The sequence below is a fragment of the Zonotrichia albicollis genome, chromosome 1 (assembly GCF_047830755.1).
Source record: "Zonotrichia albicollis isolate bZonAlb1 chromosome 1, bZonAlb1.hap1, whole genome shotgun sequence".
NCBI lineage: Eukaryota > Metazoa > Chordata > Aves > Passeriformes > Passerellidae > Zonotrichia > Zonotrichia albicollis.
The window spans coordinates 45,963,666-45,991,407 of NC_133819.1; the positions used below are offsets into that span (position 1 = coordinate 45,963,666).

The 27,742-nt window shown below is 40.3% G+C and overlaps 2 protein-coding genes across 3 annotated transcripts in view; one reads left to right on the forward strand and one right to left on the reverse strand.

Annotated features, from left to right (window-relative positions):
• Positions 1 to 413, reverse strand: part of ZDHHC3 (zDHHC palmitoyltransferase 3) — a 33,288-nt gene extending 32,875 nt beyond the window's left edge. The window contains exon 1 of the mRNA XM_014266267.3: positions 122 to 413. The gene's annotated coding sequence lies outside the window, so the exon portion shown is untranslated. The remainder of the gene's footprint in view (positions 1 to 121) is intronic.
• EXOSC7 (exosome component 7) lies at positions 382 to 27,562 on the forward strand. Of its 2 annotated transcripts, XR_012580154.1 has the most exons (9): positions 382 to 531; positions 1,887 to 1,988; positions 2,661 to 2,755; positions 7,560 to 7,722; positions 12,511 to 12,581; positions 17,128 to 17,251; positions 18,582 to 18,737; positions 21,360 to 25,931; positions 26,014 to 27,562. XR_012580154.1 is itself a non-coding variant. In XM_005485844.4 (8 exons), exons 1-8 carry the CDS (start codon positions 475 to 477, stop codon positions 21,462 to 21,464), a joined length of 873 nt encoding a protein of 290 aa, XP_005485901.2. In that variant the 5' UTR covers positions 382 to 474; the 3' UTR covers positions 21,465 to 27,562. The 2 variants fall into 2 exon arrangements, 1 of the variants encoding a protein (XP_005485901.2); XM_005485844.4 differs by having other exon boundaries at positions 21,360 to 27,562.
• Positions 27,563 to 27,742: the final 180 nt, after the last annotated feature.

The window sequence follows — 27,742 nt, forward strand, 5'->3', positions numbered from 1 at the left end:
TGCTCCCGCACCAGCCTTCCCCGCGCACCGCACCTCGCTTGGACCTTTCTGAGGTTAAAAACTCCGCAAGGAAAATGAGGAAACGCAGAGAACTATGACCATGCGATTCATTGCTGCGCACCTGGATGCTTCCACAGCCTCCTGGAGGAGCTTTTGGCAGAAAGCGGGAGATTTGTTTTTACCGCGACGGTCAGCTGCTTGGACGGGACGCTTTCCGGGATGCAGGGTGCCCAGTGGGTACCGCGTCCAGAGCGGGACGTGAAAGGTTTCTGCGGCTTCCCGGCTGCACCTCGCGCTTGGCCACCAGGCAAGGCGAGCCCTCGCTGTGAGGCGGCGGTGCCGGCTGGGCGGGGGGAACACCAGCCCTGGGCAGCCGCAGCGTCCCCGCTATCGGCGGCGCCGGGCGGATGGAGGGCGGGCAGGAAGGCGGGCAGGAAGCGGGCACTGCGCAGGTGCGGCCGGGAGGCGGCGGGAATGGCGTCCGTGGTGCTGAGCGAGGCGGAGAAGCTTTACATCGTGCACGGCGTGCAGGTACCGGCGGCACGGAGCGAGCTGGGCTGGGGAGGAGGGAGTAGAGAGAGAGGGAGGGAGCCCTCAACTGCTGAGTGTGGTGGCGAACCTCTGGAGTTATCACAGCACATCGCGCATCGGGACGGGAAGCAGGCTGAGAGCGGGACGTGGATTTGTTTTCAGAGAATCACATAATCTGCTGATTTGGAAGGAAGCCACGAGTTTCACGCACTCCTGGCCATGCACAGAGCACCCCTAGGGTCATACCACGTGCTTGAGAGCATTGTCCAAATGCTTCTTGAGCTCTGTCGAGCTTGGTGTTGTGACCACTTCCCATGGGAGCCTTTTCCAGTGCCCAGCCACCCTCTGGGTCAAAAACCTTTTCCCGATGTCCAACCTGTGCCTCCCCTGACACAAATCCAGGCCATTCCCTCGGGTCCTGTCACTGGCCGCCACAGAGAAGAGGTCAGTGTCTGCCCCTCCTCTTCCTCTCACAAGGAAGCTGTAGAGTGCAGTGGGCTCTCCCCTCAGTCTCCTCCAGGCTGAACTGACCAAGTGACCTCAGCATCTCTTCAAACCACTTCCCCTCAAGGCCCTTCACCATCTTCATTGCCCTCCTTTGGATGATCTCTAAGAGATTAATATCCTTCTGTCCCCTCTTGCTTGCTTTTTTTTTTTTTTTTTGCTCCTCTTTCCTTGCTCTTCCCTGGCTCTTCTTCAAGTTATTGCCATTGCATAGAGTTTTAGCCTGTAATTTAGCAAAGGAATATGAGTGGACAAAGGAGGAAGAATGAAGGGTGCTTAAGGAGAAGCCCCAAAGAGAAAAGAATTGTATTCCTACTGAAGTTTACTGAAAAACAACCTGGTTTTATGGGAACAAGCTGTATAGTATCAGAGGATGTGTAATGCTCGTTTGTGGAATACAAATGGATGAAAGCATTTGGAAGGCTGGTGCATTATTTTTGTCTGCTGGGGTCCTAATTACTGATGTAAAAGTACAGAACTTGCCTATGCCAGGATGGAGCTGAGTTGCGTTAGGTAAAGTACCAATTAAAGCCAAGGCCTTTAAGTTATGAAATCTGAAACTTTCTTTTGGGAATTAGAGGGACTTGGTGCAATTCATGTCAGCCTGCAGATTGCTTGTTACAAGCTCTACATAAATGAGATATAAATTAAAAAGTATTGTTGGTTCTTTTGTATTCCATGGTGAAACTACAAGCTGTTGCTTTTATGTCCTTTTTACTGCTGCATTTGGTGTGGGAGAAGGAAAGTTTAAAGTCACAGTTTTTGGTTTGTGGTGGGAGTTTTTTGTTTGTTGTTTTGTTTTTACTTTTCATTACTGATTGCCTTAGCAATATATTGGTTGTCATACTTAGGAAGACCTCCGTGTAGACGGTCGAGGCTGTGAAGATTACAGATGTGCAGAAGTAGAAACAGATGTTGTATCAAACACAAGTGGATCTGCAAGAGTAAAGCTGGTAGGTAAATTTCTTAGGGATTGGGTACCTTGCTGATGAAATTGCTTGTTCCTGTGACTAGTTAATCTGATGCTATTTGTAGATAGGCATGTGTGTGCAATAACATGTATGGGTATAGCAGTAACTGAAACGATGGGATATGGAAATAATGGCAGGATGTATAATCAGTTCAGGCTGGCTTGAGCTGGATTTACTGTAAAGGGCCTGGACAGCCTTCAGTCTGAACTAATCTAATATTTAATCTTGAAAACTGAAGTCACTGTTGTGCCTAGTTTCTGGGAGGGGCAAAAATTTGTATTCTTTTAAAATGAAGCAAAACTATTTCTGACGTGTTTACTGAAGAAGAAGATAAATGTACTGTGCACCATTATGAAAGTTCTGCAGAAAGAGCTGTTTACAGAACCAAAATGACAGAAGTAGTCTTGGATATTAAGAGTCTTTTTAACCTAGAGATAGGTAACGTTTATGATAATTGTTTGAAGAATCTTCTTACACTTAATATTGTCCTTCTAAAGCCTTTTGTTTTTTACAAAAAATGTTATTTTAAGTTCACTCTGATAGAACGATCCGATAACTGAAAGGTAGAAATGTCAGCTTACCATAGACATTTAAATTAAACAAATAGTTCTGTACTTATAATTCCAGTTGTGTGATGTGTTTCTGTTTTAATAGGGAGAAACTGATATCTTGGTAGGCATAAAAGCTGAAATGGGGACACCGAAGTTGGAGAAACCAGATGAAGGTTACCTGGAATTTTTTGTTGACTGGTTAGTATACTAGAAAAGAATGAAATAGATCTAATATTTGGAATAAATGACTAATCAGGTCTTGCCATTCTTCAGAAGTTTATGCCTTCATTCCACCAACCTCCTCTAGGGGTTTGAGTATTAGAAACAATTATTTTACTGTTTCAGTAGCAGTGAATGTTGAGAAATTTTCTGGTCTTGCAAATCCAAAAGAAGCAAATCAGCAGGAGTTAAAGAATGAGAAAATGTTAAATAAAACAATCCCAAATTGCATAGCATCACTGGTGCTGGAAAAGTGTAATGGTTCAAGTACACATGCTTGGAACCAGACTTCATGACTAAAATGTCTAGGATTGTTTTTACCATGATAAAATAGAGAAAATTTCTTTCAAAAAAAGTAAGTTGAAAGAAAAGAATTGACCATTACAGATTGTACTTTGACTGTACTTAAAGGTTTGCTTACTTTGTCCGTGAAAGCAGTGGAAAAAGTTTGAAGTGTGTTTAGTACAAAACTTGTTTTTTTTGAAAGAAAAACCCCTAGTGTAATAGGTACTGCAAAAACGAATTAGAAATTTTAGTTATATATTTATGAATGAATTCATCTTTCATTAACTAAAAGGCTGTTTGTTTTTAATCAAATTTCTTGCATTTTGCTACAAATGGACTGTTGTTTATCCTTACAGTCTTGACAGTGTTTGAATTATGGAAGAAGCTAGAAGCAAACTGAGAACTCTTGTTTTCAGGTTGCTCTGAGATAGCACAGTGACATCTCAGTGTTAGTTTAAATTGTCTGCAGCCTGAGACTACAATAGCCATGTTTTTCAGACTTACCCAAAACTGTTCTTTATGATTTAAATTGCTTTGGGGACCTCTCATAAAAGCCTTGGCCACGTCAAGTTGGCTGCTTTGCATGTGACATCTCTTTTCATTTTTATTAAAAACAAAAAAATGTTGCTACTCTGACATTAAACCAATATACCATTGTCAAAGCCAAGGTATGAGTGCTACTAAGTGTATGTCTGATAATCTTTCTGACCTAATTGTCTGTATCTGCCTGAACATTGGTGTGTCACATTATGCAGCCTTATCTAATACTAATACATCAGGATGTTCTAGTTAACTGTGGAAACTTATGCTTTAATGGAAAGCACTCACCTGTGAATTGATAGTTTGTTTACAATTGCTGTTCAAAAAACATCAGATGGGAAGATGATCTTGAATGTGGTCCTGCTGTTAGAACTCATGTATGAAGTGTCTTAAATGGTGCATGTTTATTGTTTTGGGGCTTTTTTCTGGTTGTCTCTATATGAAGAAAGTCCACTGACAGCAGGGAGATTTCATTCCTAAAAAAAGTGGTCTGTGGACATATGGCAGCTCTGTGATACTTGTGTATGGAAATAGATATTAGAAAAACTTCAACTCATTAGATTAATGTTCAGTTGCATTTTCTGTTAATCTCTGCTTCATGGGCTGGGAGGGAGATGTGCATCAGTCTTTGGGAGCTGCATTTAGTCAGTTCAGGAAATAAGTAATCTTTCTGTGATAGCAGGATCCAAGGGCCTGAACTTTAGAGTATTGTACTCACTTGTCACATACTTGTGGCACAGGGAAAGGTGCTCTTCAGCTTCCAGAAAGATGCAAAAAACAAAAGCTGAAGTGGAGGCAGCTTCCCTCTGTCAAGGGGAATGAGCTGCTGTCAGTACCCTGATGCTTTGCCAGACTGCCACTGGGTGGTAGTAACTGAGCAGAATTTCATACCCTGAATCTTCTGGTGAAGTTTCTGTGTGTTCTATTTGGCTTTTATATTGCTGAAGCTAATATTAAAAACTCAGACTGCAGTGATTGCTATCTTAAAATGCTCATTTCCTGAAACTTTTGTGGTTTCTTTTACTGATGAAAATAATAATTTGCTGGATCATGTGTATAATTCTCTGCTCCAAACTTCTGTTTCTCTTTATTCTGCCCTGAGTCCTTTACCTGAAATCTGAGGAGCACACTTAGTCCCATTTTGAGACAGACTTTAATGCAAATCTCTGGAGGGGATGATTTTAGGGGCACTGGTTTGTGATCCTAGAAATTAATTATCATAAAGCAAGTCTATGTCCTAATGTGTGTGGTATTCTTACTGCCTTTCATTGCTGGAGAAGACATTCATCCTGGCCCTTGATGCTGAAAGACTGCTATGTCTGCTTGTATCACATTTGAGCTTTCTGGCTGATCTGATTTATCACTTTCAAACTGTAAGAAATAGAAACAAGAAGAAAAGCAGACATCTGAATTCCTTGAATGCATCAGATTTTGTTTGTGGAATTAGGGAAGCAAGGCATGTATTTGTCCAGATCTGACCATCTGTAGATTACAGTATATTAATGGCCTGAGCAGTAAGTGAGAAAGGTGTAACTGTTGCAACAGAAAGATTTTGACTGGCAACAGGAGGAGTTTTGAAATTCAATAGAGATCTGAATACAGTGATAGAAGCATCATTATGCTTTAAGAGGAATCTCTGATAGTTAGGCAATGTGTCACTGAAATGATTTTGGTAGTCTTGAAAGTTACATGCTGCTTTGGCATAGAAATTCTGTACCACTACAAAGTTCTTTCTGTTCTCCATAAGCAAAGTTTTTTGTCATTTTCTAGTCTGTTGAGACATCCTCTTTCCAAATTTTGCGCAGTGTAAATTACTGCAGTAGTCTGTAGGCATTAGGTGGCAGTATTTGCCAAATAGTTACAATCATATCCTGCTAACCTTGCTTCTTTATTTCATTGTGATTGCAAGGAAATGAAGTGTTAAAATGATAATGGAAATAAGATGCAGTGAAATGTACAGTGATATTCCAATTGAATCTTAGGTTCTTTCTACTCATTGTCAAAGAAAACATCCAATCTTAATCAAAAATACAACATTTGATAAAACTTTGTGTTTAGAAATTATAATGAGGCATAGATTGAAGTTTGCATAATTCTTGCAGCTTGCCATAGGGATCATAATGCTTTCATAACTATGGCTTAAACAGAATGATCGTGTTAACTTGCATAAAAGCTGCTTCCATGGATAAGTGCTTGTTTAATACAACCTGAAGACCTGAATCAGCACTGAGTTATACTTAAATCAGATCCTATCTCATAAAATTGGTGTCTAATAACCCTGAATAATATTGTGTGCCACACTTGCAGTGCTTATTCATGTGGCAAATATAGTTTAGAAGTGTAGATCAGTGCTTAATTGACAGCAACATTTCTTTGTATTTTTAAGCTTGTATAGTGCTATCTGTTTCTAGTAGCAACAAATAACTTCTGTAAAATCCAGTAGTTCTTCCTGACAAACAAAACTCTGTCTTGCAGAGTTTTCATCAACTCTGCAAAACAAGAAGTTGGGAGAGTTACTGTGAGTTAAGAATAATAGTAGATAATTATATGTAAGCTTATAGATTCTGCAGTATTATTGGCACAGCTCACTTGATGGTTTAAGTCACACCTTGATAATGTGAATCTTTAGTTGTTTGGGTTGGTTTTTTTTAAGGTGAAGGGATTATTATCCAAGACCTAGTTTTCTGCTGTATTTTTGTATTCCTGGTGTTTTGTATCATCATATAGACACAAAATGTACATGTCATGAGAAATTTGCCCTGTGACATGCCCTGTAGCAGTGCAGTGCCCCACCAGGAGAATATGGGGCATGGCCATTACTGATTTTGAACAGACCAAAACTGCTTCTGTGTAACCATTCCTTTGATGTGTTCTCCAATGAGAGATTAATTTGGTAGAGGTCTGACTGGTTTATTTTAAAACAAGATTTGCAATGCTGCTACAGGTCCACTGCTTGAGAATATTCTTGCCCTCTCTATAAACCAGAGGCTGGGTTTGGAATCTTTGCTCATTGTTTCGCTATATATGCATCTCTGGACATTTATGCTCTATTTGATTGTTCTTTGGAGGCAAGGCATTTTTTATTAGGTTTGGGTTGGGTTTTGTTTGGTTTGTTTGGTTTGACTTTTGTTTGTTTGGAGTTTTTTGTTTGTTGGTTTGGTTTTGGGGGTTTTTTGTTTGTTTGTTTTGTTTTGGTGTTTTGTTTTTAGTTTGTTTTTTTTTTTTTGCAGGCTTGTTTTCTTCTATTGTTAGAAGTTTTTAGCTGTGTAGCAGGCCCCAGCACCCAAGGGCTTTCTTGCATGACTGCTCATAAATAGTTTGTTACGTTGGAATAAAGGGAAGTGAAGACTACACGCTTTGTCAGATCACTTCAGGAAAAGATGTTTAGTTGCTGTTCTCCATAAGCTGCAGAGAGTAATGACATGCTTTCTTCTAGGGGCTTGATAGCAGACAGTACACTCAGTAAGGAAATTACCAATTAAGGTCAGGCAGTCATGTTACTTACAAGAAATTTGTATTCTACTTGTCATATCATCATATCTGTCTCCTCTTAGCCAGTCTCTTAATAATTGAACATTCAACTCTCACTAGGCTGTCTTGGTAGCTGTTGTGAACTTAATACAGATGTCCCTTTTTTTTTTTTTTTTAAGAGTAGAGGTGATATAAGCTGGCAGTGCTTAAGAAATAATCTCTGAGAGAATTCACCAAATTTTACTTTAATTATAACTGGGGAACTGAAGATAGTAGTGGGATTTAGTTAGTATTTGTAACAAAATGTCAGTATACTATCTGCATCAAAACCTTCTCTTATGCAAAATGGAAATAATTCCTTTTCAGACAGGATGCTTATTCTTGTACAAATAAATCCTTAGATACTTTTAATGCTTTATATTTAAGAAATGTTCTTTAGGTATTTGCTGCTTCACAAGTGAAAGTATTCTTTTCTTTCTTTATCTAGTTCTTCAAATTCTCCTGAGTTGGAAGGCCGGGGAGGAGAAGAACTTGGCACAGATATAGCAAATACACTGTACAGAGTATTCAGCTGTGAGAACAGTGTAGACTTGAAATCCCTTTGTATTAATCCCAAAGAGCACTGCTGGGTTCTCTATGTGGATGTATTGGTAAGTACAGAAATGAAAACTAAGATTCAGCAAAATGTTTCTAAGGCAGAGACTGATTTAGCATAACCTTCTGTATTTCTTTGTTTAAAAAAAGCTTCTCATTATGTGATATAATGTATCACAGCATGGATGGCACTTATCTATCTACTTATAATAGTTAATCACTAATTCCAGCTTGCTCCTTTTCTGCTCTTCTTGGTGGTGGTGTTCTACTGCAGAACTAATAAAACATTGAATACGCTGAATGTGTCTCAGATAAAAATCAGTGATCTTATACTGACAAGGAAATTGCCACTGAAGGGTAAACTTCTTTTCCAAGCTAGATGTAACAGCAAATATGTTGTTCAAATGAATGTAAATTATCATGGGTGTATGTTAGCCCTAACAGAACTGTCCATCTCTCTGGTTCTTTGTACTCTTATCACAACTAATTCACTAAAGTAAAATAGAAACTTTTTTGGCAAAAGCTAGGTTTAGCTGAGGTGCTTTTTGATGAAACTTGTATATGTGTATTAAACATAGAGGATAAACTGAATATTTGTTCCCATGACAATAATGGACACTGAATTTTATGCATACAAATCTGATGAATGCAGCAGCCCAGTTTCCAAATATGCTGCATTTAAAGCACCCTGTCATGGGAATTTCAATAGAAGTCTGCAAGTCAGACTCTCCTGAACATTATTTCCAATTCCTATTGGTCCAAAGTTGAGTTTCTGTTTATCAAATTCGGAAGTGAAAATATGTTAAGGGATATTACAGGAATCCATTAGGGTCTGTGAAATAATGTGCAAAATGTTAAGCTGTACAGCCAGAAAATTAAATACAGGGGTTTGTTGAACAATACAGGAACATCTAGACTAAGACCTAAATAAATGTGAAAATTAGTTCACTAGGTATTTAAAATGTAGTAGCATTAGCCTAATTAGAGTAGATATGGTACAACAGTCCAGCTACAAAATGATGAAATATGTACCTCTGCTGAGTGCTTTAACAGCCCAAGTCACTGGCTTATTGCAGCTTGGCAGGGTTTAATGGAGAATGAAGTGTTAGTTCTGAGAAATCACACTGGGGCCTTTATTTACTAGGTAATTACAGGCAGAGGTACAGAATATTAAATGCAGTGCTTATTTAAGCAGCATGCTGCTAAATATTGCATAGGCACTGCATAAACAAAGACTTTCATAAAGCAGTCTGCTTCCCTGCCTCTGTGTGTATATATATATATATGTATATATATACACACACATACACACTGTTCTGTATAGCTTTTGTTTGAGATATAGCTGGTCATTATCTGATTCTTCCTGGACAGATTTGTTGATTGTCCACAGTTACAGAGAAAAACAGCCTCCCTGTTTTCATGCTACTGATTGTATCAGAATTATGAACATCAGGGCATCAAGGCATCACTGTGTTATGTAAGGGATTTTACATTTACCTCTTTTTACAGTGCCAATAAAAAATCTGTTGCAAGTTCATAATTATGACTCTAAACTTGATGAGTCTTTTTGATGTTATATTTATTCTGCAGGGATTTTGTGTGTGAGCCATTGAAGAGCAGTTGGTACAGTTAGAACAACATAGTGTTAAAGTTTCTCTCTTTGCTGTTCTACCCCCACCTTTTTTTTCCTCTGTATTTTCACTTTTTGGACATATTGGTAATATTTCCTTTTCTAAACAGCAGACATGTGATAGTATGTGATCATATTACATGTGACAGTGTAGGTGCTTGACACCTACAGATTTTCCTGAAGCTGCTGTTGCTGAATCATTCCTATAGAATTCTACTTTTTATAGAGAGTGGTTTAAGGATGACACTTGGGCTGATAAAAGGAGCAACTCATATTATTTGTCATTTGAGGGAGACAGATTCTGAATATAAAATCAACACTCATAGAGAGTCCTTTGGGTGATATTTTCCTTCAGAATTCCTGGAAATTCTTTACATTGGTGGTTGCATTGCATAGTCAAATTGGAGGAAAAATAAACCTCAAATCTGTCATAAAGCTGAAAATACTGGTACCTTGCAGTCAGGTGTGAAGGTGCTTGTCTGGAAGTCTCTCATTCCAGAAGAGACAAAAATCCACAAAAAATGTTATGAGCCTGGAAATACCCCATTCCATGCAATTTAGCCATGTACAGTTTGATTGAAACACCTATATTGAGCTCCTCTGTGTAAACAAAATTTGACACATGCAGCCTCAAAAGAGGAAATAGTGTGTTTTGCAGTCATGCAAAAGCTTCATCAATTAAAAACATCTCTCAAATATTTTCTGGTGGTCAGTGTACTTGAGAAATGCTATAATTCTGTACAATCAGAATGGAAAAAAATAACTTCAGCCATGCACACCACAAAGATGCAGGCACATGGACAAATTGAGATACATGTGTCAAAGGTGGAGAATATATACCTTGACCTTTCAGAGTATATGCATTCTTTTCTTAATATTGGAAGGTGTTCCACTTCCAAATAGTAGATTATCAACATGGAGTACTGCAAAGGCCTGTTCTCACTCTCTCTATGTTTCCCTCAATTTCTTCCTATTCTAAGCAAGCCATTGGTGTCAGAAAAAAGGAGCTTTTAGGCATTTTTAAGTGAGTTTTGATATATATGTATAGCCTTTTCCCCATAAATGGCCCCAGCAGCCTGCTGGGCTAAGGAAGGAGAATCAAAGTGTGCAATCTCTTATCATTCCCTATCCAGTCACAGTAGATTGTGTGTCAGGAGGACAGGGTGCATCAGTTTCTCTTGAAATTTTTGCAGTTCACTACTGAGCACCTTCCAGGATTTCCTCTTCTTTTCTATTTCCCCCTCCCCTGCCCCTAGTCTGATTAAAAAGAAGTTAGGAATCTACTTTTGGAGGAAAAGCTTCTCTGAATTAGGTTAGGTCAATAATGTGTTGTCTTTTCTTTCCCATAACTTTTTCACTTGCATATCAGTAAATTAAAAGCAGAAAAGACCCCTTTGCTTCCCATAACTCACAGTTTTGTAGACTTTCTTAGTCCTAAAAATAATTAAATAAACGGGGGGTGTCGAAGGAAGGGGAGCAGGACACCAGATGGTTCATCACAGGTCCGATTTATTAAAGAGAACATCAAACACTTATACAGCAAATAATAAGCTTATGAATATTCTGTAAGCCAAGCAATCTATTGGTTAAACTATACCATCAACTCTCCCTCATTCCTTTGGGCGTATGTTCTCTACTTCTCACGTCTCGCTGTCCATTTCTTTATCATACCCAGCTAGGCCCAAGGACACGCTATCTTGCAGGTGCAGGACTTGGAATTAGCCACGGCCTTGTACTTTTCCAGTCTCTAGTCAGCTAAATTCCCAACAGGGGGGGATGTCAGTACAAGGTGCTTGAGCTGAGAAAAGTGTTCATTGCTTTGTGGAGGAATTGTTGCACCGTGCTCTGTGCAGGCAGTGTTCCTTGCCTCTAGGAGCCACTGTAGTACAGAGAAGGCTTTAGAACACCAGCCTGAACACCAGCCTAGCAACAGTGCAGGCACATCCCATTATTGTGTTTTAATAACACAGATATTGTGGGGCTTATTGTGTTAGCGAGTAAAATCCAATCACGACTGAAAGGGGCAAGTTAACCTCTCTGTATCCAGCAGCTGCTTGCAAAGAAATAATCTGATCACCTTAGTATTTAGCTTTCTATCCCAACTTTTTGTCATTCTTTTTACACTGTTCAGTCTGTCTTCATAAAAAGTAACTGTCTTTACAGCATATCTCGTTTATGATTTACTCCCTGTGCAGGAGTTTATCTCATCTTTAAATAAACTTTGAAGAACAATCAATGTAATCAGGATTGCAGAACATGTTTTGCTCTCATCATACAGCATAGATTGATGTCACAGAGAAGCATTGCTGAAGTAGATCCAAATGCCTGCTCTGTGTGTGTGTGTCCTCAGGAGATAGCACTGAAATGGCAGCTGGGAGCTGGGCTTGTCAGAGAAGTGACAGTAGGCTGTGGACAGACACATCTCTGACTGGCCTGGCAGTCTGCAGAAGGTGTTAGTGGTATGGGGAGCCCTCCCTTTTTACCTTGCATGCAGTGCTGCTTTTCCCTTTGCTGTTCTCCCAGTGTTCACAGAAAGAAGCTGAGCTAGGCTCCCTCCGTACACCTCACTTGTTGATAACACTCATTTGCAAGACTTTGACATCAGGCTCTCCTTGGATCACTTTCAGCTGTGAGAGAAACCTGGCAATGACTCTTTCCCATAAAGAGAATAAATCATGATGTGCCTTCATAACTACCCCTTTTATAACTTGCTTTCCATACCATGTTCTCGGTGACAGTGTGTGTTTCTTCTGTGAAAGCAATTCTCCCAGTTGGTTTTGTCCATCTGATATTTTTTTAAAAAGGCTCCTCTTTGAAATGAAATATAGAAAATTGATTGGCTTAATTTAACACTGAAGAATTAATGTGATGAGTTTATAAAGGGTATTCTGGCCATAGTCTAGATCAGAACCTTAGCACAAGAAGATTAAGAACAGTGGTGGTTTCATTTCAGCTTCTATTATTAAATTTTATCATAAATTTTATTATGAAGTGCATTAACTCTTCTATTTTGCATGTATAATACAGTTAGCTGAAATCTTAATTTCCTATCTGTTTCTTTTCATAGATAGGCTTTAAAGACAACTTTGTTTTTTAAAAACCTGTTCTGGTAATTAATTTTCTTCCTTTTCAAGTAGGTTTAAATTAAATAAAGACTTCATTTAAAGACACTAGTCTGATTTTCTTTTAAAGAGATTCTCCTTTTCCTCCCCAGTTATTGGAATGTGGTGGGAACATCTTTGATGCAATCTCTATCGCAGTGAAGGCAGCTCTCTTTAACACAAGGTAAAGCACAGATCTTATTTCATGTGGGTAGAAGTGGCATGGGAAGTGGAAGCAAAACATTTTTCATGCTTAATTATTTAAATAAGTTCCCAAGACAGCTTGCATTCAGATACAAGACACTCATTTGCATGCAAGTACCATGAACTAATGTTATTTTAATTCAGTTTCTGATGATCAAGTGTCATATGGCATGTTATGCACAGTCATGTTCACAATATAACTTTTGTTGTAGCCAGATCCACAAAAGTAGTGTTGTCCATATGGTTTTGTTGCAGCATTTGGAGGCCTTGGTGTTGATGCCTTGTGGGTTTGAAATAAGAAGTATTTACTGATGTGTGATGCTCCTGAATAAGAAGCCCTCTATCAGTGTGACTGCTGATTTGTAATCAGCCCTGGTTTTCCACTTCTGATTTTGTTCTCATTAACTGTCAGCCTGCAGTTCTTTTTAAAACCAAGAGGAAAAAAGTGGTAGTGAGAGATTGTGGGGAGGGGAAAAGGATGTGTCTTTAAAAGAACTTTGTTCCATGCATTTTAATGCAAAGAATGGGAAAATACAATCTAGTAGAATGAATGATGCAAGTCTTCTCTGTGTGTTTTTAATAAGACTCACTACTATTTTTTATGTTATTTTTATTTTCTTTATCTACAGGTGAAAGGGAATACAGAGTTTTATAGCACCCTTGAGAAAAACAGCCTAGTGAATAGCTTTGCTAGAAAACTTACATGGCAAAAATTGCTGGTAGAGGTTTGAAACCTTGACTCCTACAAGCATAAATGTTTTAAAAGTGGCTCTCAAATTGTTCTTCAGCATTAATTAGAGATCTGCTAGTCACTAGTGTAGTTCTGGCTTATTTATCAGGGAATCAAGTCACAGTACTAGATCTGGAAAAGTACATGCAAAAAGAAGAAAATAGGCTTTTGAAGACAGGCAGTATATCAGGTTATAAACACTTCAAAAGGGATAAGGGGAGACTTATCCATCTGAGACTAGAAATTGTATGTGTTGCTGAGAAATTTCTCATGTTAATCAAATTCTCAGCAGTAACTTTCAACAGTAGATTGTTTTTATAACATTAAGAATTACTTTTAGAAATGTTATGTCTCACAAAGGAGCTGGCAGTACAGTAAAAAGAAGAAATGCCTGTATTTCTGTGTGTGAGTTGCCAGGATGCAGTTAAAACAATTACCACCATGTGAGTTGTTTTGCAGATCCACAGCTCATACTTTATTTACAAGATAACTAGGTTTTTTCTTACTTTAACCAGAATAAAGAGAGACAATCATATAAAAAGTAGCAAATTAAATAAGTGAATAAAAGAAGGTAGACAACATGATGGAGGGTGTAATTGTTTTAATGTTTCTTACTTTTTTTTATTCCTCTGACAACTGTGTCCTTTATATAATCTTTAAGCTAAGGGCAAACATCACTAGTCTTGTTGAAGTTGATTATCATTTCAAAATGTGATACAGTAAGACATTGCCCATTGATTTTTTACCTTTGAAAACCTATCTTGTTGATTTGAGCAGGGAATGCTAGTACAGCTCACCTCATACAAGCTCAGAAAGTCAAGAGGTGAAATTCAAAGTGAAAACCTGTTGTCCACATTCTCTCTCTTTCCCTTTGTAGCTACTGGGCTTTGTTTGGATTGACACAAGGTTGTTTAAGAGTAGCTGCCTGTTCTCTATAAAGTATTATTCTCCAAACAACAAAAGATATCAGTTTGAAGATTGCTTCAGATTAAGTGTTCTGAACTGTGTTCTACATGTGTCCCCTCTTTGACTCTTCTTGCTTTTCCTACTTAGCTTACAACCAAGTTTTTGTTCTAAGTGTTTTCAGATCTTTGCCAGCCTTGACTAGAGCATTGGAACAAAGAGCAGGGAGCTCAAGCTGCTGTTGTTTCTTTGAAGCTACAAAATTTTAGATATTCAGATAGGCATTTGAAAACTTCAGCTTCAATTTAAAATCTTGCTCTAAGCATTTTTGTAATATCTGTGGACCCATCTTGCTTTAGAGCTAAGTAAATCAAACATCACAACTTAAGGAATTTTGCTCAAGACTTAGGGGATTTAAATCCTTTGAATGCCTGACCTGACTTGTTCTCTCCCCTTCAGGCATGGAACAATGACAATAGAACTGGTTTAGGGGGAATATTTAAAACAAAACTCCTCACAGTTTTGTATTGTTCATTGAGTTCTATAAACTACCATCAAGATCATGTGCACAAGATAGCAGATACCAGGCTTTCTTCTTACCCATGTCTCCCAGATGTTTGAGGATGGATTTATTAATGATGGAAGTAGATATTGCAAAATGTGCTGCTAGCTGCTGTGTCAGGACATTAAACTTGGTCTTGTGGAATTTGCCTACTTGTAACCTGAGGCTGCAGAAAATAGGCAAGTTACAAAACCACCAAAGTTTATAACACAACAGCCTTGCAGACACTGAGGTTTTTGCTGCACAGCATGGTGGGGGCAGGACCAATGCCTGCTTGGAAGGGTGGGACTGGTTCTGCATTTGTGAAATCTGGATCTGCACACAAAGAAAAGAGCACTGTTTGTTACAGGACTGAGTCTTGCTGTACAGATCTCTGCCCTGATTAGTTGCAGGAATCAAAATAGAAAAATAAAAGTTGCAAAGTAATCATGTACAGCTATTTCTTAAGATACATATTCACAAGCTAGGAGAATAAATCTACAGTGTTCTGGAGAAGCTTTATGCTACATTCACTTTGCATAGTTTTTCTGTCCATCTACCCCCTTTTTATGCAACTGTGATGCTTGTGTCTGATCTTTTTGCCTTTGCAGTATTTCTAATTTACACCTCTCTCATCTGTTCTTGGCCAAAAAAGCTCCTTGCAGGCATTTTTCTGATATTAATTCTGGCAACTTTTTCTTGCAGACAAACACTGCTCTGGTTTCAAAGCCATTTTATGTTGGAGTTAAAAATTGCTTAATCTCACAGATTTTCTTAAAATCTTGCTTTGTTTTTTAAACACTACTTTGGCACGTACACCTCTTCCTTGGACTGTTGTCCAGTGTTGTCCGTTGTCCTCTGTAGCTTGAGGGTTAGTCACTTTGTGACTTCATTCCATCAACTTCTAATGGAATATTTTAAACTTGAAAATAGGCTTTGATGCATTTGTAATGAGTTGAAACATTTGGAGTTTCATTTCTGGGAAAAGTGCACATCACAATTGTTCTGCTTACTCAAAGTCGTAGTTTTGGATTGGCTCAGGCCAGTGTGCTTGCAGGGAATTTGTTGTCACTGGAGCAGGGTTAGCTGTTTTGAAGTACTAGCCTCAGATAACTACAATACTCTTCCAAGCATCAATAAAAATCAGTTTGTGTTGGTGGGGGGAAATATTCATTAAATGAGTGCATATCTCCTCTTTTAAAAGAAGAGATTTGTTACACAGGACATAAAAGAATGCAACCTCCAGAGTCTAGTTATAAAACACAATGCTGCAAAAAGCACTAGCATAAAACTAGATTGTGGTTACTGAAGTTAGCTGTCTTGGGACATCTTGAAATACTTAGTTTTCAGGTGCAAATGTGTGAAAGAGAGAATAGTGTGGGTGAGCTCTGTGTGTGTTTTACTGGCCAGTAATGCCAAGTCTCTCAGTCAGTACTCCATCCTAGCAGGCACCTGGATAAATGAGGGTGTATAAGATGCTGACACTCTTGGCAGCTTGAGATACCATCTTCTACTAAATTATTTTAAATTACTTTATTCACAATGCTAAGGAAACTGCCTTAAATCATCCTGTACAACTTCCATTAGATGGCTGTCACAAATACAGTGTATGTACGACTGATAAGGAGCCATAAAGAGCCTGTCTGGCTCATTTGTGAGAGAGCTCATCATTCACAGCTGAGAAGAAAGCATTTCCTGGATTTCTGCCTGGATTTTCATCACTTCTTCATCCTGATACATTATATATTGCTTGTATACCTGTCCTTAGAACAGTAGAGTATCTTGCCAATCTTCTCATCTTGCTAGAGAAAGGATTTTACTAATGTCACCTTTTCACCCCAAATCTCTTTAGTTGGTGCTATTCTTTCCTGAGCAGCTTTACTACTTGTATTTGCTACTCATGTCAACACTTTTGCCAAGCAATGCAACTGATGTAATGCTGACAACTTTACTGCTGTCTGCAAGCTTGGGAACCACAGAACAAAAGGATTAAGTCTTGGTGATTTGTCTCCTGTACATCTGTGACATTCTGGTGCATACAAAGAATTGTTCAGAACTGATTTGTGTAAGTTCCAAACTAATTTCTCCCCATGTAATAGTGTAAAGAACAGCTCAAATTTTAACTGTTTGAATGATGTTAATAGGATGATCTTATCCTAAATATCTTCCCACTTAGAGTGTTTTCTTTGTAGTCTCAGGGAGTGAGTTGTTAATCCTTTGATCACATTCTGTACTGTTCTGCTAAACATTTTGGCTCATTTAGAAGAACAGGGACTTCCTGGAGTTGTGACTGTGTAACAGCTGTATTTGTAGTGTGTTCTGGCAATGACTTTGCACCTTTTGTTTCCACAGAATACCCAAAGTGCGTGTTCTGGAGGATGAGGAAGGCACCAAAGAGATTGAGCTGTCTGATGACCCTTACGATTGTATTCGACTCAGCGTAGATGAGGTGCCCTGCATTGTCACACTAAGCAAAGTAAGCCTGACAAATTTCTGCCTAGAGACTCCAGTTCCTGTTAATTTCACCTGCCATTTATTTTCTTCCTTAGAGATAAAATTAGAGTTACAGAAATAGGCAGTGTCCTCTATGTATATAATTTTTTGTCTTCGGCCTCCTAATTAAGAACTTTTACTGAATAATGGGATTTTTTGCACCTCTGAATTGTAGGTTTCTACTTGATGAATTCATAAAATGCATCTTTTTGCATGAAGAGGAGTTGTTTATTATTTTTCATCTGCTCCTTGCTTAAGATACAGAGCAGCAGATATCTCAGTATGTTAAAACAAGAGGCCATTGTGTTCAGGAGTGGAGGTTGTGTGATCTGCCTGGAGTTACATGCTGAGTATTTGTTGCTGAGGACAGAACTCCATTTTCATGGGTGCAATACCATCCCTTTCCATTCCAACAGGTTTTTGTCTTCCATATGTAGCACAGTTGATTTTAGGGGTGCTGCATTTTCCAAGTGTTAGTGATTGGCTGAGGCACCCAAAAGTTTGGTTGGCATTTCTTTTAAGCAATTTGCATAAATAGTAGAGGGGCCATTGGTGAAGTGAGGGCTCACCTGAGTCTTGGGATGTGTAATTTTCAGGTAGAGGGGAGCAAAGTCTATACTTAGAGTTGCAGGAAAAGGTGAATATGGAGTTTCATACAGATAAAAGGATGGTAGAAAGGAAAACAGTATGAAATAGTGACATGTTTATCTCACCTCTGTTGTTTATGTATCCATAATTTGGGCTCAGAAGCTGTTTAAATCCTGTGCTTTTAAGTCAGTCTCTGACTATTTCCAAAGGCCACATGATTTTAGGATGGGAGGCTGTCGCAGACATTTCTTCATAGAAATCCTTTCTTTGAGATTTCTCCTTCTTCTGAGAAGCAAAGGGCCCCAGAAGAAGAATGTAAACAATTGTTATCAGCTGTTGTGAAATGTAGCAGGTGTTCCTGTGATTGGCTCATCTTCCTTGTGTACCATTAAAGGCCAATCACAGGAGCAGCTCAGGGACAGATTCCCTGGGCAAAGAACTTTGTTATTCATTCTTTTTATTCTATTCTTAGCATAGCTGCTCTCTGCAACCTCTCTTTTTCTTCCTTTTAGTATAGTTATAATGTATTATATATCCTATATCAATAAATCAGCCTTCTGATCAAGAAACAAGATTCTCGTCCTTCTCTCACCACAGTGACCGTCTAAAGTCGCTGTAATATCAGGCTGTAGATAAGTAACAAAGCCACCATTCACAGTTTGGTTTCTCAATGGGGGAGCTTTGAGAACTGCAAACTAATGCATTGTTTTGTCACTAATTTGCAGATTGGATATAGGCACGTGGTGGATGCCACCCTTCAGGAAGAAGCTTGTTCTTTGGCAAGCCTGCTTATTTCAGTGACCAGTAAAGGCGCCATCACTTCTATGAAGAAGGTGGGGAAAGGCAGCCTGGATCCTGAGAGTATTTTTGAAATGATGGAGGTAAGGAATGTTGAGGAGTTGCCTGTCTTGGATTGATACTGGATGAACTGGAGCTTGGGTGTACAGAAAGCTTCAGTAAAGGCTTTCAGAGCAGAGACCTTGGTGCTTTGATTTGGTGCACAAGGGACTTTGTGAAGGTCACAGGCAGTTCCTTTGAAACAGATTCTAATGTGAGTGGACACTGTCTAAATTTATAGATGCCTCAAATGTGTGGTACTCTTGATTTGTTTCAGGCAAGTACTTCACAGCTGTAAGACAGTAAAGCTCAAGCTGAGAAACTTTGAGAGTATTTTTAAAGAACGTGTTCCCCTTTATTGTGTCTTTTAAAGACTGAAAGAGCAAAATTTGTAACGTGGTAAAGTCGCTATAAGAGTAGAGATGGTGTTTGGAATTGGTGGTGCATGGTGTTCTAGCACAACTCATTTGCTTTATGATAAATGTACTGTTCTCATTTTACTGTTGTTTTTCTTTGCTTCCTTATTGAGTTTACAATCTGTCCCTTCTTCACAAAAATACTAGTATCTGGATATTGTCCACATTCATATAAGATCCATTTTAAACCCTTCTTCAGGCTCTTCTTAAATCTGTTCTCCAGTGTAAATTCTCATGCCTGAGTTTGGCCTTGAGCATGAGAGAAAAATGGATTTTGAACTTGAAAGTCAGAATGAAAATTATATAGTTCAAGCTGGTCCTGTTTCCTAGAGACATGGAGTAGATAATTTCTGCATGGCTCTAGTGAGGAATGCTGAAGTTGGAGCCAAGTTTGACAACAGTTGGTCTCAAGAGGGAATTACTGAGTATATGGCACTTGACTGCATCACAATGTCAATCCAGAGTGCTTGTCGTGGTGGTACCAGTGGGCTTCTTATTTGCATTCAAACATGCCTTTCATCCCCCTTACGGGTAGAGAGGTGTTATCTCTAATTCCTCTGTAGGAGTGAGAGGTAAAGCTGATCACAAAAAAAACCCCACAATGTTTTCTGTAAGGTCAGAGATTATCTGTTTGGTCCTGCCTTAAACTCAACATCCAAGAAAAACAAAAAGGCCTGGGAATGCCCGGTGGAGGAGCTGAGTAACCAATGTCTGACACCTCTATTCCTGAATGATTTGGCTGCAGGTCAGAGGATGTTCAGTTTTTCCTCACTGGTAGAGAACAAACATGCCAGGACATACCTCTTAGGAAGGGAGTTTCATGGGAAAGTTTTGGGAAGCTGCCAAAAGCATAAGGCTTTTTTTTTCCTTTTTTTTTTTTTTTTTTTTTTTGCTGAGTTTATGATCAATCCACCAGAGAGGCAAGCAGGACTATGATGGATTGGGTCAATACAGTGTTGGGTCAATACCAAAGCTCTGCACAGTTCCCACTCACTTTAACCTGGGGTGAGTGATGTTGTCCTACATTTGAGGAAGAGTTTATCAGCCCTCTTGACTCTGGACTGCTGCAGTGATCTTTGTCCCAGTGCAGAGCTGTGACAGTTCTTGCTTTTGTGCCCCCCCATTTATGTAGCATGACTCATGGTCTTTAGGATTGACTCATGGTCTTTAGGATTGACAGCTACCCTGATGCATCAGAGCTCTTCCCAAATTTCCTTTGGTACCATTGGCCATATTCTGACACCTGGCTCTTCAGTTAAAAATGTAGCTTATTTTCAGGTTTGTGCATGGTTTCAGTAATTGTCACCAGGAGGTGAAACAGAGTTTTGTGTCCGCTGTATGGCTGGCCTAGGCTTTGCTGCATAGATCAGGAGCCAATAAACTCATTTTAATATAGTCTGCCTTTGGCTCTCTAGGGGGCAGTGGGCTTTTTATTTCTGTTTGCAGTCAGTATTTCAGGTCATTTAGAGAGACCCTGGGAAAGCTCCAATGAGCACCACTGCCTTAAGATCTTTATTCCACCACTGCCCAATGTTTCCCTGCCCTGTAGCTTGCACAGTATACTTGGGCATGTGGGACGAGTAGAGGTCAGTGCTGGAGCTAATTCTGTTAGGTTTTCACTGCTGGAGTTTATTTCTGTAAAGAAAACATTGTGTTAACTCCTTTGAGGTCCATAGACAGGACAGAATTACACATCATATGAAGGATCTGCCCACAGAGTGATTTGGTTAGTGTAGCCAGTGTGCATTTTGGGTTTCTCTGGCCACAGGACAGGGTGTTCAGCTGTCCTAAATTCACTCTGCTGATTCTGAACACATTCAGAAGAGTCTGCTGAACTTTCTGTTAGTAGCCTGCTTTGCTGGTCAGGTGTCTCTTGTCCTCTGGCAGCTAGAACATTGCTTCATGCTCTGTGTGCTGGCTAATTTTAATGTGTGCTTGTGCCTGATGAGAATTTAATTTGTGTTCCTGGGTGATCCAGCGATGCACAGACCTGGTATTAATGATTGTGGAATGCTTCTGTGATGAATGAGAGCACTGGCTTTGTGTGTATGTTTTTCCAAAACTTAATCACGTTAAAATGAAACTTTCACCACCATGATTTTTCTAAATTAAAAGCATATTTTATGATACCAGCTGGTGTGTATGAATCATCAAAGGGAAAATATTTGTCAAAAGGAAGTGTTCCATAAGAGTTGTCTTCCTGCAAATAAACATATGTCACAGGTTTGTTTTGCTTCCTTTGCTTTGCAGACAGGACAAAGAGTAGGCAAGTCACTTCACATAGCCCTTCAGAAGATTCTGGATGAAGAAGAGAATTTGGGGACTTCACGACCAAAAGTTGGATTTCTAGGATGAGTTTTTATTAAATGTTCAAAACTGTTTTTAATTGATTTTGCAATCTTGTCTGTTTGTATATAAAGAAAAGGTCATTATTTTTTTTTTTGGTTCCAGCAGAGCCACCCTCCTGTCTAAGAGGCTTTCAATATGTTACTAAGCTTTAGTAGTAATAAAGAAAGCTACAGTTAAATGCAGATAAGCAAATTTGAGGTGTTTTCCATACGGGTAACTGCTGGCATCCACGAAGTGCAGCAGCACCAGCAGCAGTTAATGCTGTTGCCTGGGAAGTGCTTCAGTTTATTTTCCAGAGTGACTGGTGTACTTTCCACTTAACTCTGTTTGCATGCGTTTCACTTCTGTAAACCAGCTGCTGTGCTCTAGAATGCATATGGGATTGTTTTCTGTGCATCATAAATGAGAGCAGCACTAGCTGTAAATTTTCCTTCAAATTACCTTACTATTCTTTGAATAAAACGTGGTTAGATTTTACTATAAATAGAACACGGTCCCAAGTTCATAATTCATATTTTAAACCAAGATTTGTCTACAACTACCTCACAGGGGGAAGCAGGGGGGCAGGCACTGAACTATTCTCTGTGGTGACCAGTGACAGGACTTGAGGGAACAGCGTGAAGCTGTGTCAGAGGAGGTTTAGGTTGGAGATCATGAAAAGGTTCCTCACCCAGAGGGTGGCTGGGCACTGGAACAGGCTCTCCCAGGAAGTAGCACCAAGCCTGACAGAGTTCAGGAGGTGTTTGGACAATGCTCTCAGGCACATGGTGTGACTCTTTATCTGTAGAGGAGCTGAGCTGTGATGATCCCAGTGAGTTCCTTCCAACTCAGGATATGATATGACTTCCCTGCTCCCTAGAGCTCCACCTGTTATCATCCCTTTTGCTAACAGGTGCAATAGTAACCCAACCAAAACATCTCACTGTGGCTAAGGAGAAGGGACATGACCAAGGTAAATGGAAAAATAAGTTGATCTATAAGAGTTAGATAATTCAGCTGGAAAAGCATAGCGGCTGTCAGTAATGATCCTTCACAGGGAAAAGCAGAGGATTACAGGTAAGGCATGGATACAAGTTGCATCACCAGGTGTTGAAAGCAGTGGATTACCTCCCTACATCAATTGTAGGGATTCCCTCCCTACATCAGTTTGGCCCAGCAAAGAGTAAGAGGTGTTTATTTGGCTTGATAGGAAGAGACAGCAGATGGAAAAAGTCAAAGGAAGTTGATTTTTAAGAAGCTGGTATTTCATCTACAAGTGTTAAGGATTGTTTTGAACAAACTTTATAGCAGAAATTGCTACAATAATCCAGGAGTTACTTAGCTCTTACTCAAGCAACATTTTCTGAATTTTCTGTTTTAATTTTATAATATCAGACTAAGAATATTCTCTTGACTGTAACATGTTTGGTGGGGAAAAGGGGAGGAAGGGTTTTGCTGAAGGAAAGCTGTAGATACAGGGCAGAACTTATTACAGCTCAAACTAATACTCATGATAAAATTAAAATACAGGGAGTGCTTAAGGTTCCCAAATCTCTTCATGCTAGAGCTCATACATGTAGTTATTCAAGGTGACTGCAACAGCACTGTGTATTTCTGGTATAACAAGAAGTGTAACAAGCCAATGGATTCTTAAAAAAAACATCCCCCAAAATTTGCCCAAGGTTTGTGTTTCAAAGGGTTGGGATTTTTTCAGTCCCTTAAGTAATGGTTTAGGTAGATTGTAATGTTGCTACACAGTAGTAGAGCCAAGAAGTGACAATGAGTGCACATATTGTCTTTTATCACTTCAGCAGAGTTATTTTGTGTGAGGCAAACACTGACCTGACATCAGCTTTACAGTAGCTGTGATTCACTCATTGCCATGCAAAGCTGCTTGTAAAAACATAGAAAGAAAGAAAACTGAAGGGAGAAAAAACCTTTAAAGTACCTTATACTTAGCACAGGCAGGTTTTTTTATCATTTATTATTTAATATTGCAGAACATGGTTAATGTAAATGAGACTGCAAGTCTTGAACCTCAGCCATTCTCTGAATGTTTTATTGCAGATTTGTGGTTGGAGACCAAAAAGTTGCCCTGAGTTACACTCAGGGTGAATTTTGTAATATGAATAGTGTATTTCTACACAGCTTTCCAGCTGAAGGATGTCCAAGCATTTTGCAAGTTACATCACTTAAAGATGATTCTTGTCCCCTCTCCAGATCCTTTTAATTTTAAATATATTTTTATGAGAGCTGGAGGTGGTGGTGGGAAAAGAAACATCACTGTGTTTCAAGTGTGCGAACCGACGCCTCTGCAGAGGGGAGTACATGTGCACTCCCTCCCCAGTTCTTAATAAGGATAGCCAATATTTAGCCCTCTGAGATCCAGGCTGTGTGCTCAGGAGAGAGACTTGGTGCCAAGCACTTCCTCAGAGCAGCCCTGTAAATGAAGCTGGTGCCAGTGTCTGCAGTGCCTCCCCTACACATGTGTCCTCCCCCTGGTCTTCTGTAGCTGGCACAGAGTGAACTGGGGGTCCCACGGGGTCCAGTTCCTTCTGTGTCACTGCTTCCCATCTGTCGGCATGGAAAAGCAGGGGTGAGGAGAGCGACCCCAATTCAGACGGGGCCTGCTTCAACTGCTGAGATATAAATAATGAGCCCAGCCAAAAGTATTACAGAGCTGCTGGTTGGTCTCAGCTGCCCCCAGAGGTTTGCTGCTACCAGCTCGTGTCCCAAATGGGTAAACAAAGCTCTGACAGGGGTAAAAGGTCCTACAGCTCTCCCAGATGATACAGTATCTGCCAAGAAATCTGTGAGACTGTGGTTCTCAGGCATGCTAAGGGCCACTTTCTATTTTCTTAGCTCCCTTTAACCCCTCCCTTCTCTTCCAAACAAAAATAGCAGAATTTTAATAGAGATTTCAAGTCAGAATGCTCCTGTTTCCATCTGAGCTGGTGGAAAGTTCCATGTGTGGCTGTGCAGATACTGCCACGTTTTCATTGACTTGAGTCCAGTAGAACTAAGAGGAAACATCTGTGGAGTGGGATAGCTCTGTGTTTGTCCCAGAAATTAATTGCTTCTGCTGGGAGTGTCGAGAGGCTGAAGGCTGTGTACTAGAGATGAGGAGTCTACAAACTCCTGCTAGGCTTGTACTCATGTTACCTAGAAAGCACACACCTGCAATTTACCTGTTTCACAGGGACAGCATTCACCTCGAAGCATAAGTGGGCTAGGCTGTAGGTCAGTGGACCCAAGGCCAGCAATTCTGTCAGCCTGTGTTTTACAGCTACTGTTCAACACTGTAATTGTGCAGTTTGGGGAGAGAGGGGAGCTCATTCTGCCCTGGGGAGGCAGTGGGGAGATGGCTGTGCCACCTGCAGTCAGGCTTTAAAAGAAGCCTTCCTTCAGCACAGCCTGGTGTAAAGATAAATTGGTGAGAGCCAGAGCTTGCTCACAGCTCCTGTGAGTGTGCAAGTCTCGCTTCAAGGGATTTGGCACCTTGATTTGACACAGACAATAGGGTGTTTCTGCATTTATTTTGTAAGCAGCAGTTAACTGAGGCTTACCCACTTCTGCTAGGATTGCCTCCAGCTTTTCTTTTGAACTGCAGCAGATGCCTCTGCCCTCCTCAGCAGCAGGGTGTTCTCCAGCCCTGCTGTGACACTGGTTTACTTTGCCTGTGGTCAGTGGCTCCCAGAGAGTGGGAGAAGCAAAGCAAAGAAGGGTGACACTGAGTGCTCCAGTCCTGACCCCGGAGCCTTGTTCTCCCTGCTCCTTTAACACGCTGGAGAAAAATGCAAGAGCAGGTCTGCAACTGGTACTGAATCTCTTCAGCCATCAGCCTCTCTGTGATTTTGATTTCTCACTGCTCCGCTTGTCTCCTAGTACGATCCTGCCCCATTGCACTCCCTGCCCATGCAAGGCAGTTTTTCCTTCTAAGGCAAAATGTGGCTGCTTCTGATAGCTGTGGCTCACAGAGGCTTCTTTTCCTTTGTTCTTTTCCTTTTTCCTTCTTTTCCTTGCATCTGCATTTCTAGCTATTTTCTTGGAGCTGCATTTCTAGCTATCCAGGAACAAAGATGTTTTTGCTGTTGCTGCAAAACATCATTAGAATCTCAAACATGCTGCTAATGACTCCCTGGTGATGGTTTAAACCTCCATTTCATTGACTGGAACACTTTTTAATAAAGCTGTGGTTATCTCTCGAGCTCTGTGAACATCTCTGTTGCTATCCTGATCTCAGGATCTGGGTGAGATGAGCAGCACAGGCGTGGCTGAGTTTTCATGTCACAGTGCTTGTTGATGAGATTTGTTCTCCTTTATTTAGACAGAGATACCATCATAGCTACTGAAACCCCTTGGCTTGTCCCTTCAGAGGGCTAAGAAGGATTCTCAGGCCCTTTCTGATTTCCTCCACCCAGCTGGCTGTGGCAGGGATCCCTGCCTTCCAGAGGAGCTCTCTCCCTGCCCCTTCTCTCTGTGTTTTGGCAGATGGTAAGTTTGCTTATTTCCACAGCTGGAAACCTATGGGTTGGAAAGTCATGATTTAAGTCCTACCTCTCTTTCATCCCTCCAGTGAAAGACCAACTTCAAGATCATGGATTGCTTTCTTTCTGCTGTCTGATCATGCAAACTTTTCTATAAATTCAAAAAATTAAGGAATTCACAAAGCTGAAGTTGAAATTCTCACATAATCCACAATTCAGCATCCACAGCAATCTAATACTCAAAAGTGAGAACAACATGAAATAAGTCTAAGCTGACAGACCAGCTGTCTACTTGCCAGTCTAAAAATACCATCAAGTTCAGTGGTGACCTCACTTGAACTGATGCTGTGACAGGCAGTGGACCTAGACAGTTAGGAATTCCTCCAGAGTTTTGGTGATACATTTAGACACTTCACTACAGTTTTCCTTTGGCTGTTTGGACTTTGGGATCTGGCTGATGGGCAAACACAAAGCAGTGAGGACAGACAGATTACCTCTAGCCTACAGGAGCTACAGTCTCCAAACAAAAGGGAGTGTGAGTCCTTTGGTGCAGCTCCTTTGCGAGCAGAAGGATTTTAAACAGCTGATACTACTTGAACTCAAATGCTCCACATTTTCATCTGGTTTGAAGCCCAAGGATCTCCTGTAGAATGGACCCTTCTGTCCTGTAGCCCTTGGTGTACGTGGGGTAGGGATGTGAGCCGTGCTTGACATGGGATATGATGGGAAGGTTCCCTCCTTAGGCTCAGAGCCAGTTTCCTAAAGTTAATGCTGGGGATAACATTTTGGCAAAATCCTTGGTTTTCCCCATCATTGTCCTTACGAAAACCGCCCTTTCCTGAACTGTTACTGCATTTCTTCTCGATTGGTCTGCAAAACAATGATCCATAGATTTGGCTCTCTCCATTTTAACCTGTTCCCATGTTTTATGCTGGTGGAAATCCGGAACGATGCCAGTACGAGTTCAGGCAGCGGCTAATGAATATCAGAGATTTTCTTGTGCTAGCCCCACTTCCTCACACAGTGTTTGTTACTTTCCACTACTGTTTCTCTCCTGTTCCTCTTTGACGGTAGTGGGGTGCCACTGACACATGGATCCTACCTGTCAGAACCCAGGAAATTCCTCTGGCTGCCCTGGAGGGCTCGAGACCCTGCCCAGGGGGCTCAGAGACCTTGGCATAGAGCCCAAGACCCCTGTGCCTTTGATTTAGCCCTTGGAAAAAACAATTACCAACCTTATATGAAAAATTACAAGCCACAACAGTTTAAGTAGAATGATAGTGAATTTATCACAGGGTAAAAAAAAAAGATTTTTGAGGGTTTTTAGAATGGGGGTTCAGGGGGCAAGATGGAAGAATCTGGGTGTGTCCTGTTCTTCTCCTTCTTCTTCTTGACCTCCATCTTCTGCTGTGATGGTGGCACTTTTAGATTGGTTTAGAGTAGAAGCTCTCTGTCTAACATAGGTGATAGGTGTTGGACAGTAATTGTAAATATTGTACACGTGGTTTTTAGTATAAAAAGATAACACCACCTCTGAGGTGGGTGGAGTGCCTCTGACTGTCTTGCTGAGCAGACGCTGGCTGGACAGGAGAAAGAATTTTATAGCTAAGATACAATAAACAACCTTGAGACTGAGAACTGAAGAGCTCTGACTCTTTCTTTGACCACCAGGCTGGAAAAAGAGACTTTCTAATGCATCTTGGGGTCACTCTGACCAGCTAGAGTCCCGAGACCTACCCTTGCAGAGTGGGTGCCACCACATCACAGAACATTCCAAGCTGGAAAGGACTCACAAGGATCATCAAGTCTGGCTTTAAG

Coding starts and splice junctions, on each gene's coding strand:
- EXOSC7 (XM_005485844.4), top strand. CDS start 475: ATGGCGTCCGTGGTGCTGAGCGAGGCGGAGAAGCTTTACATCGTGCAC. Junction 17,252..18,581: donor GCATTGTCACACTAAGCAAA/GTAAGCCTGACA, acceptor ACTAATTTGCAG/ATTGGATATAGGCACGTGGT. Junction 18,738..21,359: donor GTATTTTTGAAATGATGGAG/GTAAGGAATGTT, acceptor TTTGCTTTGCAG/ACAGGACAAAGAGTAGGCAA.